The 24477-nt window shown below is 39.1% G+C and overlaps 1 protein-coding gene across 1 annotated transcript in view; it reads right to left on the bottom strand.

The window, feature by feature from the left end:
* The window catches only part of LOC140245099 (ankyrin repeat and IBR domain-containing protein 1-like), a 91114-nt gene extending 75929 nt beyond the window's left edge, over positions 1-15185 (bottom strand). The window contains exon 1 of the mRNA XM_072324697.1: positions 14576-15185. Within this exon, the coding sequence (XP_072180798.1) occupies positions 14576-14763 (188 nt within the window). The 5' untranslated portion in view covers positions 14764-15185. The remainder of the gene's footprint in view (positions 1-14575) is intronic.
* Between the last annotated feature and the right edge of the window lie 9292 nt (positions 15186-24477).

The following is a 24477-nucleotide window of genomic DNA, read 5'->3' on the forward strand; positions in this document are numbered from 1 at the left end:
GGAGGGATCAGATAAATCTTTGATATAAACTATACAATTCGTGTATGGAGCTGTATATAGGTTCACTCCAACAGGGCAGGTTAAAGTGATGGTATAGTTTCAATTGAGATGGGGCTTCAGGTTTCCAACTCTTTTATGAGATAATGCAAAACCTCTTGTGATATATGAATGAGCATACAATTCTTAGAGGAATTTAAAGTTTATTTTGAGAAAATTGGTTTTGAAATGGCTGAGATATATAAACGCACAGTGGTCCTAATAAAAGGTGGGACCCGACCTTTAATAGGACAAATTTGTTTTACTTTGTTTTTTGATATCCCAGCCATTTCAAAACCAGAGACTCCAACTCTCCCACTTTCAACTGGAGATCTCCGGCCTAAAGCCCATTTTTGCAAAATCTCCCATTCTCCCGCTTGAGATTTAATTTCTCCAGCCCTGGCTCTGTGTCTCCCGTTGGAAAGGATTTCTTACTTATTGCCATCCTATATTGAAAAATAAGCCTTAGTTGACACGAGAGAGCATATAGAACCCTAGAGTAACCAGGACCCTTAAGCGGGCCCTGGACCCTGGCCGCAAGGAACTTATCACTTATGATGCGCGCACATTATCTTGGAGTCTCCCGTTTGCTAGGGGTTTCAGGCGGGAGAATCTCCAGATCAGAAGGTGCTTGGGGTTGGAGTCTCTGCAAAACTGTTTTCATGAAGTAAAATTTGAAGACCTTTAAGAATTCTCGCTATCGCCAATGACGTAAAAAGTGCCCGGATGTTGATTTAAGGGTCATTTACAGTGCATATTATGGGATAGTTCGGAACCCAAGTCACTTCCGTTCGTATGCGCATGATACGCGAATGCTCTTTACATAATATACAGCTCACAGCTATACAGTCGGCCGACTGTATTCTTGCGTGTACTGTTTCCTTGACTTGAATTTTAGCTTTTATATGATTTGAAATTTCTCCATTCTAGAGAAATTGCTGTAAATACGACTATGGGTCGTCACTGCGAAGCTGCCATTCGTTGGTCGCACGACAATAAATGAACAAATCTACAGAAATATCCCTGGCATGCGAGACGTGATGTGGGTGAAGTCTACAGGTGACTCCACAGCGCGTGCGACTTGCTTGGAAGAAATTGCTTTGGAGATAGGATAAGTTCGAGATCACAGTTCGTTCCCGATTGTGCTCAAGGCACTTTAACAGAGAACAAATAAAAAAAGACAGGCATTCCATGATGATATCCAGGTGGGTGAATATTTTCCAGTATTATTTTCAGCGTATGCAGAGATGACTAATGTGCAAGTCGTTCAAAATGATCAAGCAGTACCGATATGTCTAGCTTGTATGCGTGCCCTGCATACTATATGCAAGTCCTAGGGCAATGCGGGGGCTATAGCTACAGTAGGTATGTATCACAGGCCTGGCTAGCTCAGGTACTGGCGCCTATCCGTGGCCAAGGTGGCGCTAGGTAGGTACATGTACGCGCACACTAGCGCTGTGCAAAATATGCCCCCCACCGGAAGTGCCCCAGTCCCGGAAGTGCACTAAATCGAGACAAAAAAGCCATTCCTTAATTTTGGGGGGCTTGGGCCCCCTTGGGCCTCCCAGGTGGGGCATGGTGTCCATTTGAACAAATAATTGAGATCCAATCCCCCTAGGGACGCTGCCTGCTAAGTTTGGCGAAAATTGGTCATGGGGTTCTCACGAAGAAGACGAAAATTTAAAAAGTTTATGAATGAGGCACGACACACGAAGCATGAAAAACGATGGACGACGGACAAAGAGCAATCGCAATAGCTCACTTGAGCCTTCAGCTCAGCTGAGCTAAAAATGTACAAGTTGGGTCCACATTTGGATCCCTCCCCCCCCCCCTCCACTCCAAAGGGGGGGGGGGGTAGCCATTGATCTGCAATGAACAAACTTGGAATCAAAGTAATCAATGTACAAACTCATGGTATTAGCTTTATCACTTCTGGTTCTAGAGAAGATGACTTGTAAATATTCAATAATGTTGGGAGGGGGGATTGGGCCCCCTTGCAGCCCCCAAGGAGAGCATGCTGCCCACTCGAACAAAACTGAGATGTTAACCCCCTGGCATGCTACCTGCCAAGTTTGGTGAACATTATCAAGAGGTTCTCAAGAAGAATATGAACATGTACAATGGAAGTCCTCATTTTGACCTAGTGAAAATGGCTTGTGCCGAAAGGGTGGGTTGGGTGGTGGCGCGTCGCGTTAATGGAAACACCACCCTTCGTCCAAAGCCCCCCCCCCCCCCCCCCGGTTTTGCCGAAAGGGTGCATTGGTATTTTTTCTCATGTAATATTAAAAGACGAGTTTTGAATTTATATTTAACCTTCAAAAAAAAAAAAATAGCCCAGTTGGTCATATAGACGAAACGATGATTGGACCAAATGGTACCTGATTAGACCAGGAGGCTGGCTATTAGACCAAATGACAATAAGATCAATGGTTATTAGACTAAATGGGTGTAGACTAGACTAAATGATGATAGACAGAGGCTAGACCAACTGGGCATACAATGGACCAAAATTAATGTGTACACCAAATTTATATTGGACAAATTTGGTTTTATTTTAGACCATTTGATGATTAGACGAAATGGAATTAGACCAACTCATAATAGATCAAATCGGTATTGGCTGATATAAATTGGTGTTAGACCAAAAATAGACCAAATGGCTATTATTAGACGAATTGACTGTAGACCAGACAGTAATTAAACCAAATAACAATTAGACCAAACAGTAATTAAACCAAATAACAATTAGACCAAACAGTAATTGGACGAAATGATGACTAGAGCAACTGGTTATTAGACCAACTGATATTAAACAGTCTATCAGACCAACTGGCTGTAGACCAAGTGGTAATAGAGTGTAAACCGATCCGGACGATAGCCTCTTTGAAATGGTTGTTTGAAGGTTAAATATAAATTCAAAACTCTTTTTTTAATATTACATGAGAAAAAGTACCAACGCACCCTTTCGACAAAACCAGGGGGCTTTGGACGAAGGGTGGGGTTCCAGTCAACGCGACGCGACCCAACGCTCCCAACGCACCCTTTCGGCAAAACCGGGGGGCTTTGGACGAAGGGTGGTGTTCCCATTAACGCGACGCGCCACCACCCAACCCACCCTTTCGGCACAAGCCGTGAAAATAACCTCACTCCCCTGGGTCCCAAAGGGGGGGGGGGCATCCCTGAGTCTGCCTTGAACAAACTTAAATCAACAGCCATCAATACACTAACCCTTTGTATTAACTTAGCTCAATCACTTCTGGTTCTAGAGAAAATCTTTACAGATTCCTTCCAGGGGATGGGTTGGGCCCCCCTGGGGCTCCCAGGTAGGGGCATGGTGCCCATTTGAACAAATTGAGATCTTACACTGTATACCCCTAGGGATGCTACCTACCAAGTTTGGTGAAAATCGGTCATTACTCATGGGGTTCTCAAGAAGAAGATGAAAATGTAAAAAATTCACGCACAATAGACGACACACAACAGACGCCTTATGCCGGACAAAGAGCTATTGCAATAGGGCCATTCTCCCAAAAAGTGTGCAATACTGTGATTTTCGTGTCGCCAGCATGCTCATACAGTTTAAATTGATATTTCGTTCCTCAGAAATCAATTTAGACCTGTAAAATACATATCAATATGGCTATTGGGACATCCAGGAAAATATTAGAAACACGATCCGAAGTTTGATGTAACCCTAAATATCCCATGTCGCCAGACAAGGAAGTGCTCATATAACAAGTTGTTACTCGTTAAATATCTTTCAAATCAAATCTTTTGGACCTCATTCCATTGCCCTGTGGAGCCGGGAAATGTGCAAACATCTCGCCGGGAAATGTGCAAACGTCTCGCCGAGAAATGTATAAATTTCATCAACGGGAAATGTGCAAACATGACGCCGGGAAATGTGCAAAACGTCGCCGGGAAATATGCAAATCATTTACTTTAGCGATATTGTGTATAAAGATAGTAGATAAACTCCATATCAAAACTGCCCATGAACTTCCACCATATAGATTTTCTTAATGAAATCCTTGACAGATTTTCAACAACAAAATTGGCAGGTAGCACGATTATGGCAATGGGATCTCAATTTGTTTATATAGTAGCCACCCCCCCCCCCTGAAAAAGGGGAGGGGGCCTCAAAGTCCCAGAACTACAATTTGTACGGTATTATCGAAATTCTTCTTGTATTATATAACCAAATAAGAATGAGCTAGGTTGGTTCTTTAAAGATATTGATGACAGGATAATGGCAGATCCTGGGATGTAGGGCACGGGGCCATAAGTGGGGAGGAGTCTTCAAATTGAAGCCTCAGAGTCCCTAATCTAGTGCTATGAAGACATTAATGACTGAAATTGCATGTTTGATTATGACGGATCCAGGGGTGTCCGGATCGCGGGGGGGTGGGGGTGAGGGGAGGAGAGGGATTTTCTACATTGTCAGTATCTTCTTGAAAAGTCTAGGACAGATTTTCACTAAACTTGTCAGATAGCCTCATTATACGGTGATATGATCTTTATGAATTGAAATTAGCCCCCAATCCTCCCCCCCCCCCCCCCCACATCTGGCCGAAAGGGGGGGGGGGTTGAAGCCTCAGAGTCTCTAAACTCTGGATTTTTAAAAATCTTTTTCTGTCGAACAAAAAAAAAAAAGATAGAGCTATGTTAGTGCCTTGAAGACATTAATGACTGAAATTTCATGTTTGATTATGGCGGATCCAGGGGTGCCCTGATTGGGGGTGGGGGGAGGGGAAGTGATGGAGAGGCGGGGGATTGTCCACATTTACTGCATCTTCTTGATGATTCTCAAGAACGATTTTCACCAAACTTAGCAGATACCATCTTTACGGTGATATGGTCTTATATGGTAACATGAGCCCCACCCCCTCCCACCGCCAAGGGGGGGGGGTGGAGGGAGGAGGAGTTGAAGCTTCAGGTCCCTAAACTCTGGAATTTGTAATCTTCTTCTGTTGAACCGAAGAATATGGAACTATGTTATATGACGACACTATAGTTACTAAAATTTCAGGTTTGATTATGACGGGTCCAGGAGTGCCCTGATAAGGGGTGTGATGGGGAGGAGGGGGATTTTCCACATTTTCTGCATAGTCTTGTAAATCTATGACGGATTTTCACCAAACTTGGCAGATGGTATATTTATTGTGATTCGATCTTAATTTGTTAAATTGAATCCTCCCCCCCCCCCCCCCCCCCCCCCCCGCTGACGAGGGGGGGGGGTTGAACCCTCACAGAGTCCCTATTCTCTTGATTTTTTTTTTTTTTTTTACTTCTGTCCAACCGAAAAAGTTAGTACTGTAGAGACATTAATGACCGAAATCTCATGTTTGATTATAATGGCGGGTCTAGTGGTGCTCTGATCAGGGGTAGGTGAGGGGGAGGGGGTGCTGTTCGTTATTCCGAAGGTTCGTTATTCCTAAGAGTCGTTGATCCGAAACACGCAAAGTCCCTATACCTAGAGGTTCGTTAATCCGAAAATTTGTGGTGTTATTCCGAAGGTTCGTTATTCCGAAGACTGGTTAATCCGTAAATGAAATTCGGAACAATGAACCTTCGGAATAACGAATCTTAGGAATAAAGAGCCTTCGGAATAACAAACCTTCGGAATAACGAGCTGTAACCAGGGGGAGGAGGGGGATTTTCAAAATTTTCTCCATCTTCTTGAAAAATCTATGACGAATTTTCACCAAACTTGGCAGATAGCATCTTTATGGTGATAGTACTGTAAATACAGTTAATGCATGATGTAGGTTCAAGTTTACTATGACAGATGAAGGGATGCCCAAAAAGGGGAGTGGGTAGGAAGGAGGCTTAATTTTCACATTTTTTGCCTTTTTCCTGAAAACTCAAGACGCATCCCTCGGATAATAAAATCATATATCAGCTTTTAAAAAAAGAAAAAAAAAAAAACTTCTATACAAAAATGATGGAGCTAATAGAGTGCTAGTGCCTGTTATGTTAATTCATGAATTAATGTTAAGTGCGGCGGAGGCAGATTTGTCACATATTCAGCTTCTTCTTGAAACCCTTATATAATAGATATTTGCCAAGCTTGAAACGTAGCATAGCGTATTTATCTGGTGACATGACCTCAATTTGTCTAAACAGGGAGGTGGAAAGAGAATGAGCACTGCCCCAACCCCTAAGGTGGGAGGAGATGGAGCCCCCTACCCCATCTCCGCCCCTTGAACTTGAAAGGGACCAAGACAAGGGGGTGGGGTCGTTCGGGTGGAATTCAGAATTTTATTGAAAACCCTATACATATGAAAAAAAAAAAAAACGGAATACATACTTTTTAAAGAAATTTTTTATACAACCAAGAGTAATAGAACACAATTTTATCACATTTTTAGAAGGTAGATCTATACTTTGATGAAATTTCACGTCTGCTTACTAAATGATGTGGGGGCTACCCTGGTCTTATCCCTAGCTTTGGGGAAGGGGAACAACTTGGACTTGTTGCCCCTTCGAACAAAGTGGGGTTCTATTACCCTAGAGATGCTACCTCCCACGTTCGGTGAAAATCCGTCAAAGATTTCTCAAGAGGATGCAGAATATGTGAAAATCCCCCCTCCTCCCCCTCACTCCCCCCCCCCCCCCCCCATAAGGACACCCCTCGATCCGCCACAATCAAACGTGAAATAAAATTTCAGGCATTAATGTCTTCATAGCACTAACTAAGCTCTCTTTTCCGGTTTGACAGAAGATAAAAATTGAGTTTAGGGACTCTGAGGCTTCAACCCCCCCCCCCCCTTAAGCGGTGTGTGTGTGTGTGTGTGTGTGTGTGTGTGTGTGTGTGTGTGTGTGTGTATGGGAGGGGGGCTCATTTTAACAAATTAAGTGCATATCACCGTAAAGATGCAATCTGCCAATTATTTTGGTGAAAATCCGTCGTAGATTTTTCAAGAAGATGCTGAAAACGTGGAAAATTCCTCTCCTTGCCCTCACTCCCTCGATCTGGAGACCCCTTGATCCGTGCCATAACCAAACATGAAATTTCATTCATTAACGCTGTGTCTTCATAGCACTAACTTAGCTCTATCTTTCTCGGTTTGACAGAACAAGATTAAAAAATTCCAGAGTTTAGGGACGCTGAAGCTTCAACCCCCGCAGCCCCACCTCCCCCCCCCCCCCCCTTCGGCGGTGGGGGAAGGGGGGGGGGCTCATTTGAACAAATTAAGATCATAATTATTACCATAATCTTGCTATCTGTCAAGTTTGGTGAAAATCCCTCATAGATATTTCAAGAATTAAGATCCTAAAAATGTGGAATACCCCCCTCCACCCATCACCCCCCACCCCCGATCAGGGCACCCCTGGGTCCGCCATAATCAAACATGAAATTTCATTCATTAATCACGTTAATGTCTTCATAGCACTAACTTAGCTCTATCTTTTTCGGTTTGACAGAAGAAGATTTTTTGAAGAATGCAGATTTTTTGGATGTTAAAAGTGAAGCTTTAACCCCCCCTTCGGCAATGGGGGGGGGGGGGCATTTTAACAAATCAAGATTATATTACCATAAATATGACTGTATTTCACAAGTTGGGTGAAAATCCATCCTAGATTTTTCGAGAATGTGCTGAAAATGTGGAAAATCCCCCTCCTCCCCGATCAGGGCACCCCTGGGTCCGCCATAATCAAACATGAAATTTTAGTCAGATGTCTTCATAGCACTAACTTGGCTCTTTCTTTTTCGGTTCGACAGATGAAGAAAAAAAAAATCAAGCGTTTAGGGACTCTGAGGCTTCAACTCCTCCCCCCCCCCCCCCCCCCCCTAAGGACTGGTGTGGGGGGGGGGGGGCTCATTTTGACAAATTACGATCATATCACCATTAAGATGTTATCTGCCAAATCTGGTGAAAATTCGTTGTAGGGTTTGCAAGAAAATGCTGAAAATGTAATTTAAAAAAAACAAGACAGATGGTCGCTAAGACAGGTGGTAAAGATGGTAATGGTTCGTGCGCAGCTTTGATTGAGAGTTTCTCTTCCATCTCTACATAAAATAGGTGAAATGAATGGTTTGCACATTTCCCGGCGACGTTTTGCACATTTCCCGGCAAAATTGAACATTTGCACATTTCCCGGCGTCACATTTGCACATTTCCCGTTGATGAAATTTAGAGATTTGCACATTTCCCGGCAAGATGTTTGCACATTTCCCGGCATTTGCACATTTCCCGGCGACACGTTTGCACATTTCCAGGCATTTGCACATTTCCCGGCGTTTGCACATTTTCCGGCTCCACATGCCCCTCCAGTGCCTGAATGGAAAATTATATTACATAACAATATGATGTGTTTATATTTCTCTCTGAGATCATTTATATCATGTCGCCAAATCACAGTCAGACACGATACCCTTCTACAAACTCTTGAGAGAAGATCAAAGAAATGCTGCATGGCAGTGTAATTTCAGTGTAAAGTCAACCTAGTGTATACATGGAACCATGATTTATTCATTGAATCTCGTTAAAAAAAAAATATATACTGATCCGAAGCCGAACCGCGGAAGCCTAATGTTACGATGAGCTGATATCAGATACGTTACTTAAACTTTGCTTCATTTAAAAAAAAGTATGCTGTAAATAAAAACAAAGCTCAGATACTTTTGAATCCTTAAGGTAATGATTAATCACACAACAGAAATTGTTGGAGAAAATGAATATTTTTGTAGATAATAGTGCGAGAACGGCAACAGCACATCTGATACATTACCATGAAACATGTCAGATACGTTACCAATAAAATGTATCATGTAGCGAGGTTAACCGCGACGTTCGTGTGCAGATTTAACAGGTTGACAACACGTGCTCTATATGACTTACTAAGAGGACAAATAGTTCTAAGAGGAATTAAAAGTTTATTTGATGAAAATCAGTTTTGAAATGGCCGATATATCCAAAATAAAGTAAAAGAAAGAGGTCCTAACAAAATGTGATGGCTCATCTACGTTTATTTGGACATCTTTCTTGTACTTTACATTGAACATCTCTGTCATTTAAAAACTGATTTCATGAAATAAATACTTAATTCTTCTTAGAGTTGTATGCTCTGAAAGTACTGTATATGTCATATATTTCACCAGTCTAAATTTTCGCGAATCAAGACTTCCCGACGATTTCGCAAGTGGTTAAATCCGCGCAAGTGGAGTCCTTTACTGAACGCAGAAATGTGTATGCGTACATCCCATTCGTATCGGGATCAGAGTCAATATTTTCGCGTGTCTTTGATTTCGCGAATTGCAGCTGACTCGCAAAATCGCGAAAATATAAACCTTGCGAAATATTTGGTGTATACAGTATTTCGTATAAATGGATTTCGATTATCTTGCAAAAAGTTAAAACCTAAATACTCATCTAAACCAGAATTGTATTATCCCTTAGAATTGTGGCATTTACAATAACAGCCGTCATATATACAGTAAGTATGTTACAAATTTTATTTCTGCTTTGTGTTTGTGTGTGTGTGTGCTGTTTCACAATAACATAGGACTTGAAGGGCTGAAAGGTGGTCCAATGTACCCACCTTTTTTTTCAACTTCACAGCAAACGCAACTACATGAACAGTCTACCTTTGTTCATTATAATTTTGCATCGTAATGGGCTTAGTATTATTGTTAAAGTCAAGAGCACTTCCTTCGTTGCAGGTTTATGTTCTGTAAATGACAATAGGATTTGATGTCGAACGTTTTGCATCAGGTTTTTGAATCACATGTTTGAGTGATTGGGGTTTGATGTAAATCGGTAGTTTATTGTGTCAATGAACATAAATACTTTGTTGAATACGTTACCATCAATTACTAGTATTGGTTCTTGGGAACTAATTTCTTACAGAGAGGAATAAAGGAAAATTGAATTCATGTGTATCATCTGCATAAATCTTTTCCAATTTCATGCTTACCGTCTTCCGTGTATCATAATAACAAAATTTCAGAACCATATCAGAAAAGAAGTATTGTGGATTTGTCCCTGCTTGGCTCTCGTATTTCACATATAGTTGTACACCTCAAAGTTTTATTGAAGAGTTATAATCCAATCTTCTATCTATGATGAGAACATTCTTTACATTTAGAAGTGTGGCGTTTTAATGAAAATAATCATATTGTGATGTTCTTACAAGTTAAAATGAATATCATTGGCATGATTGGTGTTGGGTTTGAAATTGTATACTAACGGAATGTTTGATGAGTCAGATACGTTACCACACACTGTTCTTCTTTCAATCCGAAATGCATTTAATCTGGCAGAGATGTTACCTGGCATTTGCTATTTATGAGAAGTATAATACTTGTTCATAAAGTTTCATATAATCAATGAGATTATTGACATAATTCAAATGCAGACAAAAAGTTAGATTAGGGTAACATAATTTAAGCCAAAAGTTCTTGATTTTTATTTAGCCTTCACTTTATAAGTGAATAAGTAAATACTGAGTAAATAAGCAGACAATCAACAGTCTTCTATGTTGCTACCTCTGGTAACGTATCTGATATTTGGTTTTAACATGCAAAAAGGACTCTTCTTTGGAAATGTTTTTCGGAGAATGACCCAATAGCTCCCTTGAGCCTTCAGTTCCAGTGAGCTAAAAAAGCTTAATGCTCAGATATCAATCAATCATTTCTGGTTCCAAAGAAGAAATTTTGTAAACATTCCTTAATTTGGGGTGTTTGAGTCCCCTACGGAACCCCCAGGGGAGCATGGTGCCAAGTCGAACAAATTGAGATCCTAACCCCCCCCCCCCCCTGGCATGCTACACGTACCTGACAAGTTTGGTGAAAATCCATCACTGGTTTTCAAGAAGAAGATGAAAATGTACAATTAAGGCCCCATTGGACCCTTCAGTCACTGATATGACATAAGCCGTCATGCTTTACATGCAGTTACAGTTACAATTTAGCAGTCATCAAGCCTTGGTATGTTGGTGATGGCAATATCAGTTAAAGGACAAGTTCACCTTCATTAACATAAGGATTGAGAGAATATAGCAATATTAGTAGAACACATCAGTGAAAGTTTGAGGAAAATTGGACAATTGATGCAAAAGTTATGAATCTTTAAAATGTTTGTGTTGGAACCGCTGGATGAGGAGACTACTATAGCTTGTGAGTCATATGCGTACAACAGTGTAAAGAAAATGTAAAGAAAATTAAACATATTTTCACTTTTTTCGCATAATAAAAGGCACTTGACTTGCCTCTGTTATGGGTAATATTATTCCCCCTACCTTTAGAAAGAGGCAAGTCAAATGCTCTTGTTTTATGCGAAAAAAAAATGAAAATATGTTGAATTTTCTTTACATTTTCTTTATACTGTTGTACTCATATGACATCACGAGCCTTGGTAGTCTCCTCATCCAGCGGTTCCAACACAAAAATTTTAAAAATTCATAACTTTTGCATCCATTGTCCAATTTTCCTCAAACTTTCACTGATGTGTTCTACTAATATTGCTGCATTCTCTCAATCCTTAAGTTTATGAAGGTGGACTTGTCCTTTAAAGGCATAATTTACCATTTGCAGTTGAAACAAAAACCCAGCATTAGTGCTTTAAAATAGTTCTAAAATGTGAGTTAGGGATAGAAACAATCACTGTAAAAATTTGAATTAGTAAAATCGTATACAAAATGTAAACAATAGTTATAATAGAATTATTTTCTGACTAAACCGTCTACACGGTTTATTGAGAAAAATACAGGCATCTCCTTATACTTTAGGTTTTATAATAAAAATTTTATATGATAGGATGTTTTGTGGTACAACAGACTAGATACATATGCATTAAATGCCATATCTTGAAATTTTTTAAAATCTCTGCTCCAAATGTATACAAGACCTTTTAAGTTGTGCTACACACAGTGTAGCTGCCAGGCACATGACCCTGTTGCTACAAAACTTGTGACCCATTCCATAATAATTCATAAGGTACATGTTGTACACTTTTCTCTGCAGAGCACTTGAACGCTCCAAATATGGCATATGGTACGGTACACATTGGATTGGTTCGCTCACATGTGACCACAGATTCTGTAACCCTGGCGATACTTGCCATAATTGGTGGGAAATTTGACTATGTGTTTTCAAGAAGATGAAAATTTTAAAATTAGCCCCCAACAGAGGCACCACTAAATCTGATGAACAAACTTGAACTTCACTGCACTCACAAATGCACTTACAGCACTTTAGCTCTATCATTTCTGGTTCTATAGCTTTTAAACATTCAATACTTTTCGGATGTTAAAGACTTCAACCCCACATGTTATACTCATGTGAAATTCTCCCGCCTGGACCCCCTGGTAAAACTGGTGACTGGCTGCATGAACACGCACACTATCATTGTGTGCTGGCAAACATCATGAGCGCAAATTATTACGTCCCTCGCAGCTGGGGTCCAGAGAGTTATTGATGCTCTTTGATCGTATCTTAGTCTCATTTTTAACAAAATTTTTTGTACTTCACTTCACCTTGAAACTCTTGTTATTTTAGGGGATAAGTTTGCTATCTTCCCTCAAAAAACCTGTGAAAGGGGGTGATTTTGATGGCTTCCCTTCGAAAAACCCATGACAGGGGATCACAATCCTGACCCATTTCCATCCCTGAAGAGAGTATCTCTAAGAATCTGGAAAAAAGCATTATGTGTATGGTTGACCACCTGACTGCGGGGTTGGGCCTGGGGTATGGCGCTACCATGGGTTCTGGCATGCTGAATCATTAAAGGACAAGTCCACCTTCATATATATATATGTGGATTGAGTGAATGCAGCAATATTTGTAGAGCACATCAGTGAAAGTTTGGGAAAAATCAGACAATCTGTTCAAAATGTATGATTTTTTTAAATATCTGCACAGTCACTGCTGGATGAGAAGACTACTAGAGTGTATGATGTCACATACGTACAACAATATAAGGAAAATATAATGAGAATTTCACAAAATTGTACTTCTTGAAAAAGGTGCACATTTCCTCGACTTGTCACCGACGTATGTTAAGGATGATATTATTCCCTCTGCCTTCTGAAAGAGGGAAGTCAAGCGTTCTTTTATTATGCGAGAAAAGTGAAAATATCTTGAATTTCCTTATACTTTCTTTATATCGTTGAACACATGACATTACAAGGTGTAGCAGTCTTCTCATCCAGCAGTGACTAAGCAGAAACTTTAAAAATTCATAACTTTTGAATGGATGGTCCGATTTCCTCAAACTATTGCGGATGTGTTCTATTAACTTTGCTGCATTCACTCAGTCCACATGTCTCTGAAGGTGAACTTGTCCTTTAAAATCCCATTCAATGTCAGCCACATGATATCAATCTGTGACAGCAAATTATAATCATATATATATAATTATATACATACTCAAATTCATGAAATTCTTCTGTCGAGATGTTTTCATTGCAACTGATTGACAAATTGCCCTACATCAATGTAAATAAGCACTGAATTGATCAGATATTAGAGTTAAAGTGTGTGTGGGTGTGTGTGTGTGTGTGTGTGATATAAAACCACAAATTTTCATGTGCATGAAACTTTCCCAAATTTCACAAGCCAATATTAATGAAAGTTGCTAAGGAATGTACTGAATGCCAGTGCCAATTCAAGAAAGTTTTATGCTGTATTATAGTTCTAGATTTACAGTATATTCTTCTTATTCACTTTATTAGGAGGGAACTATGTGTAGGCTATGCGTCAAAAAAAACAAAAACACATGAATGAGTTGTTATGAAGTGACAGAAACATAGCATAGGCATAAGGCTGCATTCACATAGAAGTATACTATTCGGGTATTCGGGCTCGTTTTTCGAGGGCACGCGAATAGCTTGAATCGAACGATAGGATTTCCTCACACCGGTTCACATAGAAAGGCACTATTCGAAAGTCCCGAAGAGCTGCGAAAAGTATAGCAAAGTGGGAATCGAACTTGTTCGATTTTCTTGCAGCGTATACCGTCTCTCGTTTATGAAAAAATGACAATTTTGGTCTGGATTTGCCCTTTAGCAAAAATAAGCATGTAGACTGACATTCTGATGCAGTTTAGAAATTGTTAATAAGATTTGCTAGGATGTAGGAGGAAGAAATCCTCACTGCATGGGATGGTGAGTTGACGGTGCGGGTGATGGTGTATTCGGGGCACGAATAGCGAATACAAATTGTACCGAATAGCGAATACCGAATACTTCTATGTGAACGCAGCCTAACCGACAGCTATATCTGGTTGCACTTTAATACACATTGTCTTAAAACTTTACATTTTACAGTACTGTTTGCACGGATATTTTTTCTTTTGTCACTGTCTTTTTAGTTTCCTTGAGGATAAAGCAATGACCTCAAGTTCACTCTTACACAGACAAAATATTTTCAAAAGAGAATGAAGCAAGTGAAAATATATGCACATAATATGTATATGTATGCATGCACATGTTGGAAGATATCTCAGCAATAGTTTCATTACTTCTTATGAAGGCTAGAATCCTCAGAAGACGCATAGATATGGGGCGCACAAAAGATTGGCGCATGGATACTCACCTGACCAATCTGTGCATGCCATGTCTGCAAGCGTAGTGCAAGGCAGTGTTGTGGTCATAGTGCTCACCGTAGGACACATTGGGGTCAAAGGCTTTCTGGAATTCAACACTGTGCTGGTATATCTCGTCTGCTGTCTTCTCATCACCAGACTGCAGTGCCTTGCGGAATTTGGACGAACTGTTGCCCATCCTGAAAACATGCAGTGTCCTGTACTGCCAGCTGAATTCAAACCTTTGGGCACCCTCTGTCTTTCAGCAATACAATGACTAATACACAAGTCTTTCCTGAGCCAGGTCACTGCCCAGTCCTAGTGATAGGCCGAGTTATCATATGGTTGATCCTGCACAACTCCATCAAAGCAGGAGCATCCTTCTTTAACTGCACATTACTATGTAAGTGTGATCAAAAAGAGCATATGAATGAAAACAATTGTGATGCCATGTGAAATCATCTTCACTGTTGGCCGCTGTTACCTGAAATGCAGTCAGGAAACGCAGAGTTGCCTTTTCTTTTGACAGGTTCTTCCATTGCTTTTCATCCATGTGTTAATAACACAATCATTTCTGTTAGGTATGCTTTCACTCTGCATCAAAGATAAACCAAATTCAAAAAAAAAAACTCTAGCAGGTTTTTTTCTTTCTTTTTGGTTTCTTTTTGCTCTGTTATGCTTGCTTGCTTGCTTGCTGAGCGTATCTTTGAGGATCACTTTTCAGATAGTTGGCAACGGCTAACACAAACAGATGATAGAGAAGAGCTCAACACTATGGATAAGTCTTGTACACTAAGTTAATCTACTTGAGACAGAGTGTAGGTTGCTCACACAGAAATGTCAGAACAAATGTAATCAGCTGTTGCCTTGCTACAATACTTTGAGTCTGTTTTCTTGTAACCTTCAAAACTTTTCTGGTGTTACCGCTGAATGACTGTACAAACCAAATAGTGTTTACTGCTGGGCTTTTACTGAAATTGCTAAGTTGCACAGCTTGGGTCCACTGTTCAGTGGCTGATATCAACTCACATGCCAGTCTTTAGTTGATCTTTCCTGATGTGAGTCACTTGGACCATAATGATCAGCAACATCCATACATACATACATACATACCCCAGACTTTTTATCACAGATTTCTCAGACTCTATGATAACCATCCATTTACATTTTTGCATGCATTTTCAACACGCTGAAGAGATTGTTTCTTGTTGTCTAAGAGGGGTGTATATATCCAAAGTTTGTGCATGGTGTGATGCAATAAAGTACTCTCACTATAAAAGCACAATGCAAAACTGTTATCAACAATCCTGATTTGTGATTCACTGCAGACATATAAAACAGCATCCAGTGGCACTGCAGTGTCACAATTCCATCAGCTGATCCCACCATTCCTCTGTTTTTCTCCTTTTCTTCCACAGCATGCTCTTGCAGACCTAAGCCACTGATTCCACAGATCTTGGGTGATACTGCTCATACATCTGTGTTGCCTGGCAACGAATTACATCATCTCAATGGGGCTGTTCAGTGTGGCAATATCTGCTTTTAATCGCATCCTCAAAAGAACTCTGCTAAGTACAGCCCCCTAGTTGTTACAGATGATATCCCAGGCACGAGTTTGTACCAGATGTTGCCTCCCAACATCTTCATGTGCGATCCATGTATGTCATTCCCCTGCCTGCTTCTCCTGGAGGGATCTGTGCCAATAGAGAGCAAATTGTCAGCCAGGTAATCACAAGAGAATAAGTGCAATGAAAACAATGTGAAAAACAATGTACAATACACACATCTGTACTGTGTAATAATTCCCTCACAGAAATTGGCTTCATTCTGAGGAAGGGCAATTCCACAAAAAAAAAAAAAAAAATACCCGAGGGTGACAAAATGAAAAATCAAGAAACAACTTATTTTACCCTCAAAAGTTTTCAGGAAGGGTCATATCAAACTGATGTGATAAAAAGCTTTGGTCTAATTCTGAAACAAGGCAAGTGCCAAATTGTGTCTCACCCATTCGCGTACAAGAAATTAATATTTTTTTCAACACCCAGAAGTTCATTGACCCACCTATGACCTTTGACCTTGTGGTGACCTTCAACTCCCCAAGGGACATTTACCATCCAAGTTTGGTCACAAAAAGACAAAGGGATCAAAAGTTATGAGCCATAATCGAAACGCGCCAGAAAAACTTAATGGGCCCTAAAAATTTGTTGACCCCTTTCTGTGACCTTTGACCTTGTGATGACCTTTAATTCCCCAAGGGACATCTATCATCCAAGTTTGGTCACAAACCGACATAGGGAGCAAGAGCTCTGAACCACAATCGAAACGCGCCTTTAAAAACTTAACATTGGGCCCTAAAAATTTGTTGACCCCTGTCTGTGACCTTTGACCTTGTGATGACCTTCACCTCCCCAAGGGACATCTACCATCCAAGTTTGGTCACAAACAGACAAAGGGATCAAAAGTTATGAGCCATAATCAAAACACGGCATAAAAACTTAAAGGACAAGTTCACCTTCATAAACATAAGGATTGAGAAAATGTAGCAATATTAGTCATCACATCATTTGAAAGTTTGAGGAAAATCGGACAATCCCTTCAAAAGTTATGAATTTTTGAAGTTTTTGTGCAGTCACCGCTGGATGAGAAGACTACTGCAGTGTATGATGTCACATGCGTACAACAATATAAGGAAAATATAAAGAGAATTTCACAAAATTTAATCTTTTGAAAAAAGTACACATTCCCTTGACTCGTTACTGACATATGTTATGAGTAATATTATTCCCCCTGCCCTTAGAAAGAGGCAAGTCAAGTGCCTTTTATTATGCGAAAAAAGTGAAAATATGTTTAATTTTCTTTACATTTTCTTTACACTGTTGTACGCATATGACTCACAAGCTATAGTAGTCTCCTCATCCAGCGGTTCCAACACAAAAATTTTAAAGATTCATAACTTTTGCATCAATTGTCCAATTTTCCTCAAACTTTCACTGATGTGTTCTATTAATATTGCTGTATTCTCTCAATCCTTATGTTTATGAAGGTGAACTTGTCCTTTAACATTGGGCCCTAAAAGTTTGTTGACCCCTGTATGTGACCTTTGACCTTGTGACGACCTTCACCTCCCCAAGGGACATCTACCATCCAAGTTAGGTCACAAACAGACAAAAGGATCAAAAGTTATGAGCCATAATCAAAATGCGCCATAAAAACTTAACATTGGGCCCTAAAAGTTTGTTGACCCCTGTCTGTGAGTCTTGCAAGTAAACTTTAATCTATGACCTCAAATGACCTTTGACCTTATCATGTGACCTCTTATGGCACCACAACATGAAGGTACCCCCAGTGCATCCATCACCCAAGTTTGATTGCCATTGTCGCAACATGTGTCAAGTTACGTGTGAATATCAATGTCAACTTTCAAGTTGTCTAATTGAAACTGAAGTTATCTAATGTTGATACACTTACAGTCACATAAAATTAGATGACTTCCTTCACTTCAGATTGCATAGCATGGACAGTACAGTAGATGCCACAAAGCTCGCAAAAATGGAGTAGTTTTGAGCGACAACATGCAAAATCTCACACGTGCATACAATAAAATAGCTAACTTCAGTTTCAGATTGTGTAGGCAGTGCATGATCAGCACCACACCTGCATACAAGCACAATTGCACAGGACAAGCACAGCACACAACGGGAAGCTCGCAACAGCAAGTCAACATCCATATTAGTAGCGCTTCCCAATAACCAATTTGGTGTAAAATTGTATGAGTGATCAAATACAGGCTACAAAGTATTTCCTGTGATTTTGATGCATTTCAGTACGGTGAATTTCAGACATCTACTAATAAGATACACATGTATAAAAGTAGGCCTACACCATACACAATTACTGTTTGCATGAAAGGTGCTACAGTATCTAAAAAATAACCCTTTGATAGTTCTGATATATCATGTGAAATGTCAGAAGATACAAATCTTATTTAAAATAATACAGGGTATCTATGAAACTCATTCTCGGAACAGTTGTAGATGCAAATACCACAAATTCAACTTCAAGTCTGTTTCAGACACCATACATCACATGATAGTAATTGATACACACTTGAGACCCACTCATGGTTCAGTCTTCTTGTAGATTGCTTAGATGTCCTAGCTCCCTATTCATAAGTATAATACATTGTACCTTGAACCCAAATCACATGCTTTTTGGGGAGGTTGTTCCAGTGAATTTCCAACTTGTGTGGGATATTTTTCGCTCAGAACGTCAAGGTTGCCATGCTGTGAGTCACCTTCAATATTAAACACATTGGGCCGAACCCAAGAAGGCTCAGCTAATTTCGGATACATTGAAACAGTAGCAACAGCGATTTGCCAGAGGGTAAGCTACTACAGTTCTGTGAAACAGCATTAAAAGAGGTACCATAATGTACATTGTAGAATTCTATGTTGATGACAACTTTACTGTACTTATTGAACATTACCTTAAAACATCTACCAAAATTCATCAAGACGATGTTCATGATTGAAATACTTCAAAACCGGCATAATTTCAGCATGCAAGCAAATATGTGAACTGTGGCCAAATCGTAAACACTGTATGCATAATTCATACAAATCTTTCGTTTTTACTGTTGGAACACTGAGCCTTATTTCCATGCAGGTTGTAATCTTCCTCATTAAATAGAAACTGGTTTAATTTACTGTTTACGCCGTAAACTAAACCGTTTACACCGAATATGTTGCAAGTTTTTATTTTTGCGAATTTCGCAAGGCAGGTGCTATTCACGAAATCAAAAACGTGCAAAAATATTGAATCATAATCTGATCAAGCTATGAATGTGACATACGCATGATATACATTTCTCCATTTGGTACAGGACTCCACAATCGCGAATTTAAAGGGACTGTACAGTTCTGGCTGAGGTGAGGATTTAGCTTTTAAAGTATGGTGAACGAGACATTAAAATCAAGAAAATCATTTAAAAGAAGGTGTCAAAGCAGAGGGAAGTGTCTCTTAAAGATTTTTAATGTGACTTATCAAAAGACATTCGCGCCACTGAGAAATCATGATTTAAAAATGACTGATTTACTTCACCGATTTTTGCTCCGGAACAGCCGTCAAATTCGAGCCCTAAAATATGACGTCATGAAATGAACAAAACCCTTTACAAGTGCAGCAAGACATCAAGGCCACCATTCATAAAGCACATATTTCTTGGTCAGCAGATTAATATCTGGCCTGTCTTTAATCGCATCTACTTTCTCGGCTGAGACATTAAAACATCAAATTTTTACCTTATATTGTACGGAAAGACTGAGTTTGACATCAAGAGTGAATTGAGTGATGACAGTGACAATGACACTGATAGTGACAGTGGCAAAGTCAGGGTGGTAGAAGAAGCAAGGGAGAGGCAACGGAGTCCACTGTGTGGATGGAGTGCGTAGCACAATGCATCAGCGAAGGGCTGATTCATTCATTTCGTGATGTCATAATTTGGTCACCAAAATTTCGCCGTCAGATCGGGTTCAGGTGGTCTAAAAAAAGGGTCTCAAAACACCATCTCTCCATCGTTCTAGAGACGTTTTCACCTTCTGAAAGTGAATTATTCATATATTCCTAAAGACTTAAGCTTTCCAGAAATGTATAAATCAACTTGTTTATGAATATCGTCCTTTTTTCCTCATTCACCATACTTTTAAGCTTTCTTCACAACTGTACACATGCTACTGTGCAACAATTTAAACACCGGCAATGCATGAAACACACATGTGCATACACACTATATTGTTGTACATGTACATGTAAGTATACAACGATGATACATGTACACGTAGGCAATGCTCATAAAGTTGGATAACCTGTCTATAGCGGCCACCTGTCTCCCTTGGGTGGCTGCTATAGACAGGTTTGACTGTATTTCCATCAAGAAGAGTGGGCAGCAAACAGCTAGAGGCTTTTGGAAGCTTTCTTTGAGATACATTTTTTTCTCGTTCACCATACTCTAATGTTTTGCGAGATATTCAGAAACCACTCTATGAGATGTCAAAGAGCATGCAAGTCTAAAAGGGTATCAAAAGTTTATTTGTTGAAAATCGGTTTTGAAATGGCTGAGATATCTAAAAACAAGGTGAAACAAAGAGGTCCTAATAAAAGGAGTGGCCTGTTGCATTTTATTATTATCACGTTTTTTTGATATCTCAGCCATTTGAAAACCAATTTTCATCAAATAAACATTGAATCCTTCTTAAAATTATATGCTCTTTCATATTTCATAAGAGGTTTCTCATTATCTCATTTAGGAATGCTATAAACCTGAATCCCTACTTCAACCAGTCCTTTTAACCACTCGTGAAATCGTCAGGAAGTTTCGATTCGCTAAAATTTAGACTTGCTAAATATAAGGCGTATACAGTATACAAAAAGAATACGGCTTCTTCAATTACCAAAATGCAAAACAATTTTTGGACAATTTGCATTTTCGTTTATACTGTGCAAAGTTGTGGAATTCATTGCCCAAACGTTTAAAGGTCAATAAACATAGAAAGTCATTTTGAAAACAGCTTATGGATTATTTATTTGAAATATAAATTGCACTGTGTAAGAAGTGTAAAACTTCTCAGCTTTAGTTCTCCATGTACACATTGATTTAAGTTGGCTGTCAGTATTGATACATGTACAGTGTGTGCTACAGACTATGAGTTCAAGGGATCAGTCCTTACTAGCAGTTCTTACTAGCACTTGTGCTTTTTTGATCCTTTTGACAACTACATCCTGTAATATATATTGTTCTATTCTTATTCTCTTTTCTTTTTCTTTTTTTTCTATACTTCATAATTGTTCTATACATTATGTTCTTGTCAATGAAAACCAGTTCAGTTCTCATGTTTATGCATATTTGTCTAGCCTGACTTATGTGCAAGTGTATTTTGAACTTTTGTATCCATTCATGTATTTGTGTATTCATGTACTCATTAGGTGATCCGAGTATCCTCTCGGGTCACCTTTTGTATCTGTACGGATTCTTTGTTCTTCTTCTTCTTTCTTTATTTCTGGACAAAAGTTGTGTATCTACGTACTCAGAAAGTACTCAGAGTATCAACTTCAAACTCATACCATATATGTATCATGTCCCAAAGACGACAAATCTAATGTATCAATGTGATCAGTCGATCGTGACGTCACTATGACGTCATCATATGAAAACACATTTTCATTCATATCTCATTAATGGAATGGAATTTTTCAATGAAATTTACGTCACATACATTTCAAGTTATGGGCATTTTAATCATATTCTCAAAATTCATATTTTCTCTTAAAAAATATTTGTATGCTCAAATCGAGCTCAAATTTTTTTTTGCACACGTTTCAGACCATTTGGAGCATTTTTAGAAAAATTGAAAAAATTGGACGGACGCGTACGCGCGCGCACATATACGCACGCACAGCTCATATGCAATAGAAATTTCCCGTTTTTTCACACTTATCGAATGCTTAAAATGTCAAGGAATATTTCTACCAAGTTTCAAGTCAATCCGACTCAATATGACGTCACACGGGCCCGTCAAAGTTGAAATTCCGCGCGCGCGTCAATGGCGATATACAGTGCAACAATGCGAAAAAAACGCCAATTTTGAATCCGATTTTACTCGTCAGGATGGACAGTGACAGCCCATTTTCTTTACATATTCTGAAAGCTGATGAGTTGTACATGTCATTTCATGGGTTGGTGATGCTGGAAAAATGATTAAAAGATATCAAATTTCCTAATAAAGTAAACACAGTAAATTTTCAAAATGACGTCATCAAATTTCAAGTTCACTCAAGCGTATCTTGATTATTATTTTGTCGATTTTCGTCCAATTTTCAATATGTTGTAGCTTATTTAATGGTCTTTCAGTCATATAACAACAACATTTTGATTGGATGACGGCATCACCTCGTAAACAGGGATTAAAAGTAACATTGTCAAATTTGACCAGTTTACGTGTTATCTCTATGGGAGTGCAGTTTTTCTGGAAATGAAAACTGACATGACCATCTTTATCGAGCACTAGCTCACTTATGCTTCGGTGAATTTCTCCCATATTTTAGTATGTTGTAGCCGAGACTTTGGGCTATCGTTAGTGTGCCCTTTGTTTTTTCATACGGAGTCGGCATCATGTCCAAAAACTTGGTTGAAATTAAACCTTATATACGATGTATTGTAATATTTCTTCCTTTCTGCAATTTTCTTTGCAATAACTCAAGAAAAACATACCCTATCACCACCATATTTTGCACATGTTTAGTTAATGTCACATACATTATTTCACAAAATAACAACTACTTGATCGGACACAATCTTGGGTATGTAAATTAGGGTCAAAGGTCATAAATGTTTCATCCTGTATCTTGGTAAATACATGTCCTATCTTTCCCATATTTTGCACACGTAAAGACCATGTTACAAGGATCATTTCATGAAATAACCATTTTTGGCTCAGAGGCCATCTTGTCTGTGCAAAGTGGGGTCAAAGGTCATATGTACTTCTTCCTGTATCTTCGTTATGACGTGTTATCTCTATGGGAGGGAATTTTTCTAGATGTGAAAATTGACATGATTGTCTTTATCGACGACTAGCTCACTTACCCTTTGGTGAATTTCTTCCAGATTTTCGTATGTTGTAGCCAATTTAATACTCTTTAAGTTTTGTTCGATCAAAGTTTTAATCGGATGATGTCTTCACCTCGTGAAAATGGATATAATGTAACCTTGTCAAATTTAACCAGTTTACGTGTTATCTCTATATATGGGAGGGAATTTTTCTGGAAATGAAAATTGACATGACGGTCTTCAGATTTTACTATGTTGTAGCTGAGACTTTGCGCTATCGTATTGTTTTTCATATGGTGTCGTGATCACGTCCAAAAACATGGTTGAAATTAAAGGTTATCTTCGATGTATTTTCATCTTTCTTTCTTTTTCCAATTTTCTTTGCAATAACTCAAGAAAAATAGCCCCTATCAACCCCATATTTTACACATGTTTAGTTAATGTTACGTACATTATTTCATAAAATAACAACTACTTGATCAGACACCATCTGGGGTATGTAAATTAGGGTCAAAGGTCATAAATGTTTCATCCTGTATCTTGGTGAATACATGTCTTATCTTTCCCATATTTTGCACACGCAAAGACCATATTACAAGAATCATTTCACAAAATAACCACTTTTTGCTCAGATGCCATCTTGGGGGTGCAAAGTGGGGTCAAAGGTCAAATATACTTCATTCTGCATCTTTGGTAGTGTATACGGAATTCGGTACCCAAGATGGCAGGTCTGACTCCCTTTTCAAAATGAGAATCCAAACATCACACGACCAATGTCCCTAATCTCAGGTGAAAACTCGAATCATTGATTAAAAAAAAATCGGATCACCTAATTTGTCAGTCTTGACAAATTCCGAGTCTAGTTTACATGTACATGTTGTTGTTGTTAATAAACTTCAAACTTCAAACTTCTATATTCAGCGGGTCTAATTTTTTTGGAATTTGGACTTCCCAATAATTTATTTGAGTGGTTAAATTCACATCTGTGAAGCACAGTAATGGAGAAATGTATGCACACACGTCACATTCATGTAGGGACCAGAGTCAATATTTTTGTGTGTTTTCATATTCGCGAACAGCACTGAATCGCAAAATTCACAAAATATTCGGCATATACAGTGAATGCCTTAGCAATGTCACCATTTAAAGAACATTTTGAGGTCACTTCCTTGCATTTGGTCATGCATCAAATAAAGAGAGACATATAATGATTTGAACATAATCTATTCAAAAAGCAATTTTTAATCAAGTAATTTGACGATTTGCATCTCTTCCTAGTGGCACACACTGAATTGTAAGAATGAGTAACTG

Source organism: Diadema setosum, chromosome 22, assembly GCF_964275005.1.
Source record: "Diadema setosum chromosome 22, eeDiaSeto1, whole genome shotgun sequence".
Lineage (NCBI taxonomy): Eukaryota > Metazoa > Echinodermata > Echinoidea > Diadematoida > Diadematidae > Diadema > Diadema setosum.